The 9,299-nt window shown below is 43.2% G+C and overlaps 1 protein-coding gene across 1 annotated transcript in view; it reads right to left on the reverse strand.

The window, feature by feature from the left end:
- The window catches only part of CNTN4 (contactin 4), a 116,997-nt gene extending 112,374 nt beyond the window's left edge, over positions 1–4,623 (reverse strand). The window contains exons 1-2 of the mRNA XM_086619332.1: positions 4,520–4,623; positions 3,299–3,489 (exon numbers count right to left, since the gene is read on the reverse strand). Of these exons, the coding sequence (XP_086475458.1) occupies positions 3,299–3,440 (142 nt within the window). The 5' untranslated portion in view covers positions 3,441–3,489; positions 4,520–4,623. The remainder of the gene's footprint in view (positions 1–3,298; positions 3,490–4,519) is intronic.
- Positions 4,624–9,299: the final 4,676 nt, after the last annotated feature.

Consider the following 9,299-nt stretch of genomic DNA (forward strand, 5'->3'; position numbering starts at 1 on the left):
GGGTCTGCAAACGCTGTGCAGAACAGGCTGGTGAGCTCCTCTAAGGGAGGGCATCGATGCTGCCTCGCACTGGGGACAGACGAGCTCTTGAAGCCTTTCCTGGGACTCAACTTTGTGATTTTATGCCTACGGAGACGCGAGTGTAAATGCAACTTTCAGCACCTGCGTGCATTAACGTTACATCTTCTAAATTATTTCACAGGCACTAGAAACAATTCGGCGAGGAGGCTCAGGAAAGGCACATCCTGCTCCCGGCGCACCGCTCTGCGCTGAGCTGGACCGCGGTCCTGCCCGCAGCCCAGAGCTGCTCAGCACCTTCGAGTCACGCCAAAGAGAAGGGGAGATGAGCAGGCGGAACAACTTGCAAATTCATCACTTCCTGAGGGGTATGGTCCAACACTGGTGCCACGAAAAATCAATACAAGTTTTATCTTCGACTTAAACGGAAGCAGGATCCGGGCCATAGTAAACAGCTTTAATCATATGTCTGAATGGGTGGGTACGCCTCTAAACTGCAGCATCAGAGCTGCACTTCTTTCCAGGCATAACTTCTTATTGATTTCAGTGTTATTTCCAAACAGAAACTACAGTGCAGTGAATAAAATTGTCAAGCTAAGCCTCACCCCCTAAAATAAAAAGCACATAATTTAATCTAGTTCAGCTATGTTTTCGTATATCATTTTGGAAAAGCCATTATTAGAATCCATATTCAGAGTTTAAAGCTTTTTTAATTTTCTGAGAGCCTGTATTGCTGTAAGTACAGGGTTTAGGCTATCATTAATCCATATTCTGTTACTGTGGCACAGCAGATTCCTCACTTTCCAAAAATATGTTCCATTTCAGAGACAACTAGCAGTGGAGAGGTGGGGGGCAGGGGGAGGGAAGAGAGAGAGAGAACAAATTTGGAATGTAAATGATATATCACAAAGTAAGTATTGGGGGAAAATATTAGCACTTTTATCATAATGAGTTTGTAACCTAAATACATATTTGAAGGATTAAATTGCTGACCCTCTCTGACCTCCACAGGAGGGTGAATAGCTAGATCACAGTTTAATCTTCAGTGAAAACGCTAGAGAAGAATAACTCAGACCTTGAATAACGAACAAATGTATATTAATGATGCCCCAGGATTCCGAATTTAACCCTTAAGAGGACAAAACCAGCTCAAACCTCCAGATATAAGTCTCAAAAGACCCACCAATAACTTTCCTCAGAAATAGAAATGAAATAATACAAAAATCACACAACACACTGATTTTGCTGGAAAATAAGGGATTGCTCGGACGAAGAGGGAAGCTACGGACAGGTTAAGCTGTACAGTCCTCAGTCTCTAAACAAACAGCTTTCCACAGTTAAATCATAACACGTAACACAGTGGGGTGTGAGAGACCGAGCTGAAGTGTTGGAGCTGGGTCAGAGACTGTGTGTGCAATCGAGGTGCCAGACAAGGGTCTAAATTCAAGGAAAATAACTTGATATAAGGGGAAAATCCTGAGAGAGCAACTGAGAGTAAAGAGGTTTAAGAGAGCTCTCCAGTGGCTAGAACGAGTCCTCCCTATTCAGTGTTTTAGGTTATCCCATGCAGAACTTACAGAAGACCATTCCAAAATGATCACATTTGGAATGAAACCACAGAAAGGCAAGCAGTTATACTAGGCAGTGCTACTGCATCCACGTGTCTTGGACATCAAGGCTGAAAAACACCGATTGCTAATACAGATACCATTTTTACCAGTTCTTAGAAGCAGAGCTTTCCTTCTGTGTCCTTCATAATTCAGCCAATTCTGGTTGCAATCCCTTTGATTACACAAGACAAAATGACTTACTGTTTTGTGAAAGCACAGAGCCTACCTTGATAAATGCTATTTTTTTCTTTTTTATTTAATCAAAATGTTTCTACTGCTTATGCTGTTTTAGCAATCCAAAATAAATTTCAGGAATCAAAAATAATACATTTATTCAAGTTCCCCATCATTACTTTAATTGGAAAAAAACTAGCTCTGTTTTTGAATTGAATCTTCTAAACTAAGAATCAGGCAAACCAAATCCGTTTGTCAACTAGAAAACTTGGAAAGATTTTTGCCAGATGTATCACTCACGAAGACAGATAAATTAATCACAGAATTGTAGAGTACCAGGCTGGAAGAGACCTCAAGGATCATCTGGTCCAATCTTTCTTGGCAAAAGCACGATCTAGACAAGATGGTCCAGCACCCTGTCCAGCTGAATCTTAAAAGTGTCCAATATTGGGACAGCCAGAATTTAATAAACATTCTGTATCTGAAGCAAAGATACAAATCACCAATCACAAATCACCTCTCTATATGGTATGAACCCGGTGTTTACTGGTGCATTTACCTTTTTATTTTTGTAGCTGGAGCACATCAACTTCTACCAGTTGGTGAAAAGCATCTTTCACTAAGCTCTACCAAAAGCCCAGCTGACCGTTACTGATGGCTTCATGCCTGGGAATGGATCGCCTTGAACTCCTGCATGTGCAGGCAAGGACAGTCCACAGTAATCCCAGCAGGACCTGCTAAGCTGCTATGGACACTCCTCCCAGGACAACAGCACAGAGAAGGCACAGAGATGACGGATGAATAACCTGGGTACCTATTCTCTGCCTCCACCTTTGCGACTGCATGAGAAAAAAGATGACTCGCAGTCTTCCGTTATCGTTCGCCCACTCTTGTGGACTTTATCCTGTATCTCAAAATGGCTTTTCATAATTCCACATAGTGCTAATTCACATCAAGACCTGTGTCTTTTGTTATCCTTAGCTTTCGACGAGAAGCTGCATGAATTTAACCCAAAGTAAATATGAAGCAGCCTGTTTTCCCTTTTAGACAGAGTTACAGACTACCACCCATACCTGGAAGTACTTGTACCCAAGTACTGAAACGTAGGATTTGTGAAAACTGTCACTGTGAATTTATTCCTTACAAAGAGTATGCTCCTTCAAATATTTTGAAGCTTTAATTCCTCAAGGAAAGGAAAAATCAATGGTGAGATCCCAATTGCCAGATACCTTCCTAGGTGGCCTCTTTCTCAAGAAACAAGACATTTTACCCTGCACACTACATACAATTTTAGCTAAATAATCATAAACCAAGACACCTATTCCTCATCCACATTTCCTCTCTAGATCCAGGTGTTTCCTCTCCTCCATGAGCAGCTCAGACCCATGAACAGCTCAGAGAATCCTAAGCCATGCACCAGGAAAGGTTAGTGGAGCAGCATTGCTCTCCCAGTTTTTCTGGCACGCTGCAGGAGCGGAGGCTGCGTTCTTACTCACAAGCAAACTGAAGCTTTGCTTCTCTGCTGACAATCGTTCCAAACGGGTTTGTTGCTACACACTGGTATGTTCCAGTATCTTGGGTTTTATTGGGATTATTGATCAACAGGTTGCCTTCCACCACGCTGTAGCGGTAATCCATACTGATGTCAATACTGGTTCCATTTAACTTCCACCTATAGCACAAAATGCTGAAGTTAGATTCTGCTAATATTAATGGATACTCTTGGGTATTTGAAAATACAACATGTAGTAAACAAAGAAAGATTTAAAACATCTTTGACTACTTATTAATATTAAAAAAAACGCATGAAAATGCAAATTTCCTGCACAGTATTGAAATATTCCGGTATTTAACTGAAAGAGCAATAGCCTGGACATATATTTTAGTCTCTGATATGATTAATGCTTCTGTAGTTGCTAGTGCTGCTGCTCTTTGGAATTAATCATTTTGCAAGGGAAAGTCCCAGAAACAGGATCCTTAAACCATTCAAGTCCACTGAGGTTTCTTTTCCTCTCCCGACTTGCTGGCTGTTTAAGAAAATTCACTCACAGCAGATGCTGGCACAAACTGGGGCACTGAGAAACTCCAGCACCACGTTGCCCCAGTTCCAGCAACTCTCATGCCCCCAGCCCTCCACGGAGCCACCGCCGCAGAGCAGCTCCCTTTACAAGCACACCCAGAGAAACAATTTGAATGTGTTTGCAGCAGTGAAACCAGAATTTATTGCATTAAACATTCGTGTCAGAAGACAGCACGGCGGCCGAGGTCTGACGACTCTAATCGGTTTCAGAGCAGCATTTACTCTGCTGAACAAAACAAGAAAGGCACTAAAGGAAAAAACGCAGCAGCCTAAATGATTTACAGCAGCAGCACCACCGTGGAAGCAAAGCATCTTTTTTTTCTGAGGATCCCAAAGCAGTCACTGAAGCTGAAAACAGTTAAGAGCTTTGTCCACGCTTATGGAAAAGGACGGTTAATCTGGGAGCCAAGACTGTTTGCAATCCCTTCGTAACTTTTCTGAACGCTTGCCCAAATTTTGCAACTGCGTCGCGATACGTGGTGATTTCCTGCTGCCCTTTTTTTTGGTTTTGTTACCAGATTTGTGACAGACTCCAGGGGCATCCCTGAGTTACATGATACATGCAGGAGAAAGGCTCTTGGGGGATGCTGCTGTAACGCAGAGATCGTGCTAAAGAACAGTTAAACATTCAACGAACCCAATGGTTGGTCTGGGATTTCCTTTTACTTCGCAGCTCAGCTTCACTTTCCTTTCCTCTGAATCCAAGGGGAAGATCACACTGTCGGGCTCCTGAAGGAAAACTGGTCCGTGCAGTGTGTTGTTGTCTGCATTAAACAGAGGAAAAATGTGACAGATACTTAATGGAATCTCCATGTACCCGGTGTTAAAACTATAAAATAGTATCTTAGCAGCAAGAGGCCGTGCATCATTCACCCTAGAAAAGAAGTGATAACGACAGGTTCTTTTAGAACAGCCAGATTTTTTTCCAAAAGTCATTGAACCCTACATGGAGTCAACACTCATGAAAATATTTGTGCACTAAATAGAGCACAGATGGAAACTTTACTCAAAGTTCAAACAAAGGGGAACGGGCACGGTCATACTGTGAATAGCACAGCTCACTTGAAATCAGAATGCTCAGTTTTACTTTTAAACATGGAAATATTTTCTCTGCAAATTAAAAAAACTCATTATTAAATACAGCAAACGAAAGTTAGGACTTTCTGGTTTTTAGTTGAATGGAAGGAGTCTTGCTTGAACATTTTCTGATCGTGTTCTGCCCTGTCATCTTCCTGGCAGACTTCTGTTCTTGCAGGGCACTGGGTGGGCACAGGACAATTGCACGGGCCATCAGGGTGCTGCTGCCGGTGCCCGCGGCTCCCTCGCTGCCAAGGGCAGGGACTCGAGCCTGGACGTCACCTTGGCCAGGTAGCCACGCTGCCATCTAGTCTGTGGTCAGAAGTCTGTCTTGGTGGACATGCACGAAATTTGCGGGTATAGGAGGTCAGAGGAGAATGAATAAATAAAACATAAAGACGATGAGATGAACAAAAAAATTAGAAAGAAAAAGGAATGAATGGAAGACAATGCATCTTCCCGATGGGAGGAGGGTGAGAATGAATGTGCCCTCATATTCCCTGACACTGGGAAGTCAGCAGGATTTATTAGGGACAGAACAATAGCTCTTTACTCCAGGGAGAAAATTCTGTCATCTCCACAGAAGGATTTCAGAGAGACTTTGCCAGGAAGATGATAACGGAGCAACCTCTCCCCCATGTCTCCTCCCTCGGGCACCACCACAAAAGAGAACACACTAAGCATGCGGTCGTATCGGTTGTATTTATCTTTACTTTTAATTATATGTTAACGATATCTGACCGAGACTCATCTATTATTCAAAACACATTTCACATAATCTCTATCTTTAAATTATACCTGTGTGCAATTTACTGTTGCTGGCAGAAAAAGATAATAATAACCATAAAGCACACAGGGCTGGATGATGATATCCTGACTTGTTTCTGAGACCCAGGGCTGCTTCACTCCTCAGACAGTCTCATTCACCGTAAGAAAGAGTGTTACAATCTGGCCCATAGAGATTATAGCTCTGAGTACTATATTAATGGGTTTGAAAACAAGAGAATTCAAATATGTTCTAATTTATCCTCTTTTCTAATTGTAAAATACAGAAGCTGGCCTGGTGCTCAGGTCCTGTGTAAGAGTCGCTTCCAGTCCGATAAGCAAGGAGCTTGATCATGCTGGGACAGGCACAAGCCAGAGCATCCCAGATAATCCAGTTAGCAAACCGTGCTGACTCAGGTACGTGTTGCATGGGCTGCCATCTGCCTCACACCCCACAAAGGACTCAAGTCACGCTACGCTGTCATTTGCAATTAATAGTGTGTCAATTTATATCGTATCACATCGAGCTGAAGGTTGGTCCTCCTCCCATGGCAAGAAAACACACCTTGCATTGAAAAGTAGACAGCTCACCTGCTTGAGCTGGGAAACAGACACACGAGCAAATCAAAGGGTCCAAATGCTCAACATAAAATGTGTCCCCAGATGTCCAGGACATTACTTGGCTGCAGGATCAGGGCCCAGACTGCTACGATGTAGTGTCCTGGGGTGAGACACTGGTCTTCAAAGTACAATGAAACTGGTCCATATGATGCCACAGGGTGTTTGACAGGGAGTTACCTTTGTAAGAAACATTACAACCTGTCTATATCATTAGTAAGCAAAGTACAATTTAGAAAAAAAACTTAAGACATGGAAGACAGAGAACTACAAATGTTCTACGAAGGTAGAATTAGTGACAAATAGGTGAAAAGACTAAATAAACTTAATTTGCCTATGCTACAATAGAAACCCACAAAAGATGACCACACGAAACCGCTCTCCAAATATTACCATAACTGTTGCTGACACTGTTCAATATTCAGCTTTTATGTGCCAAAAAAAAGAATGCTTGCCCTTTCTGTTAGCCAGCAAGCAGAAAAGCCCTGGTGCCACCACTGCTACTTGGCTTTCAGGAGAACAGCCTTGGGTCAGGCAGAAGCTCTGAAAGCAGCTGCCAGCGTATCAGTGCAACAGAAAAGGAGGAAAAACCTTGCAACACTTATTTTGAGTGCCTGTCGTCTTTGTCTTAGTGCTGCCTGTGTCTAACCGAGATAAGCAGGTCCCAACTCTTTAATCTTCAGGCTGTGGAGTCCTTTTGCTACAGTCTCACGTGAGATTGAAATCGCTGCAGCCCGGATCCGCACGCAGTGTGTGACAAGAGTTGAGCCACAGCACCTTACTGAACAGGAGGATTTGGTTCAAAGAACACTAAATATTCACTAAAAAATAAAACAAGCTGCTGTCTAGATTCTTACAGGCCAAAAAAAAACCTGCAAGGACCTGCATCATATATTGTCCATTTTTTACTAACTCACAGCATTACTGAGTGGAAACCGATCTCAGATGCTCAGTGTCAGCACACTCTGCTGCATTTGCTCTATTACAGTGTCTGGGTTTGTGGGACTACGGATTTGCTACCCAGATAACTTCTAAATGTGACTTTTACACGTCAAAGAAAAATAAATACCAGTGGTGATTTCATTTCTATTGCAATAATGTTGAGGGACTTGCAAGCACGGAGCGACAATAACACATTTTTAGCTTTTCACTAAACGCAGTGATGATTTTCACCAGATGCAGACGACTACGAGCTTGATCCATGGAAGCCCACTGATATCAGGAGGCTCTTTCCCAACCTTAGCAGGCTTCTCCCTTGCCCTGCCTACGAGATCATGTTCATTAGGCTTTCTTTTGGTCGTTTCATCTAACAGAACAATGAAGCAGTGCATACATGTTATGCACATATGTTAGCAGAGCCGGCAATGTGCTCTTGCGGCCCAGAAGGCCAACCGCGTCCTGGGCTGCATCAAGAGGAGCGTGGCCAGCAGGTCGAGGGAGGTGATTCTCCCCCTCTACTCTGCCCTCATGAGACCTCACTTGGAGTATTGCGTCCAGTTCTGGAGCCCCCAACATAAGAAGGACATGGACCAGTTGGAGAGGGTCCAGAGGAGGGCCACGAAGATGATAAGAGGGCTGGAGCACCTTTCCTATGAGGACAGGCTGAAAGAGTTGGGGCTGTTCAGCCTGGAGAAGAGGAGGCTCCGGGGTGACCTTATAGCGGTCTTCCAGTACCTCAAGGGGGCCTACAGGAAAGATGGGGAGAGGCTGTTCAGGAGGGCCTGTTGTGATAGGACAAGGGGTAATGGGTTTAAAATAGAGGGAGGTAGATTCAGATTGGATATTAGGAAAAAATTTTTTACCATGAGAGTTGTAGAACACTGGAACAGGTTGCCCAGAGAGGTGGTGGATGCTCCATCCCTGGAGACGTTCAAGGCCAGGTTGGACGAGGCCCTGAGCAACCTGATCTAGTTGGAGATATCCCTGTTCCTTGCAGGGGGGTTGGACTAGATGACCTTTGAAGGTCCCTTCCAGCCCTAACCATTCTATGATTCTATGTATATATACACATGAAAGCTGCCCAGTTATTTTAGCTCACTTTGCTCTTCATAATTTTTAGCAGCTACCGTGTAACCTGTGACACTGCTTGCACATCTGTTACTGTCCTGGGAAAACCTCCCCGGACAAGCTAACTGTTAAGACACTCTCCCAGTCACAGATTTTATTTTTCTGAGTTACGTTTCTGTTGCTCAGACCTGAAATGAGTTAACCCAGAATGAACACTGAGCTGCCCTCACCTTAAGACAAGTTGCAAACAAGATTGGTCACCAAAGAGCATTTTCTTCTCCCCCCCCGTCAGATGAAACAAACGTGTTATTGCTCTGGGTCTGCCTCCTTTGAGAGAAATGTATTTCTTTCAGTAAGATGCAGGATATAGAAAATTTCAGTAGATTTCATGATAAAAGAAACATGTTTAAACACAGTACGAGGTATATGCCCATATGCTGTTGGACAGACTGTGATAGATAATTTAGAAGAACATTCTGCTATCCTAGCTTCTGCTGAGAGAGAAATATATGTTTTTTTTCTAGTGAATCACGAAATCTATTTTTAAAAATGCCAGATTAAGTTAAATACATTCCAAATGAAGAGTATATTTTCTGCGTCCCTCCAGTATCCCAAACCTGAGAGCCAGCACATCCAGAAGGATGCTAAATGCTTGTCTTCTTTCTGCACTTTTGAGGAATTGAAACATGAGGAACGTCAGCTGAGGTTAATTCAGAGGAACAGGTGAAACCATTCCTGTTCTCTCTGAACACTAAGCCCAGTGACGGATATCATTACCTAAACAGAACCGCTTTAATTTTCATTTAAAGTTAGGGCCGATTTGAGAGAAGGTTTAATTGAATATTCCACACTGTAGGGAAAGATAATAACTGAACTGAAGAGAGAATTCTTGGAGTATATCCAGTATAAATGATAAAAATCCCTTCCTTGTTTGCTGCCGAGGGAACTGG

The sequence above is a fragment of the Tauraco erythrolophus genome, chromosome 12 (genome assembly GCF_009769465.1).
Source record: "Tauraco erythrolophus isolate bTauEry1 chromosome 12, bTauEry1.pri, whole genome shotgun sequence".
Taxonomy (NCBI): domain Eukaryota; kingdom Metazoa; phylum Chordata; class Aves; order Musophagiformes; family Musophagidae; genus Tauraco; species Tauraco erythrolophus.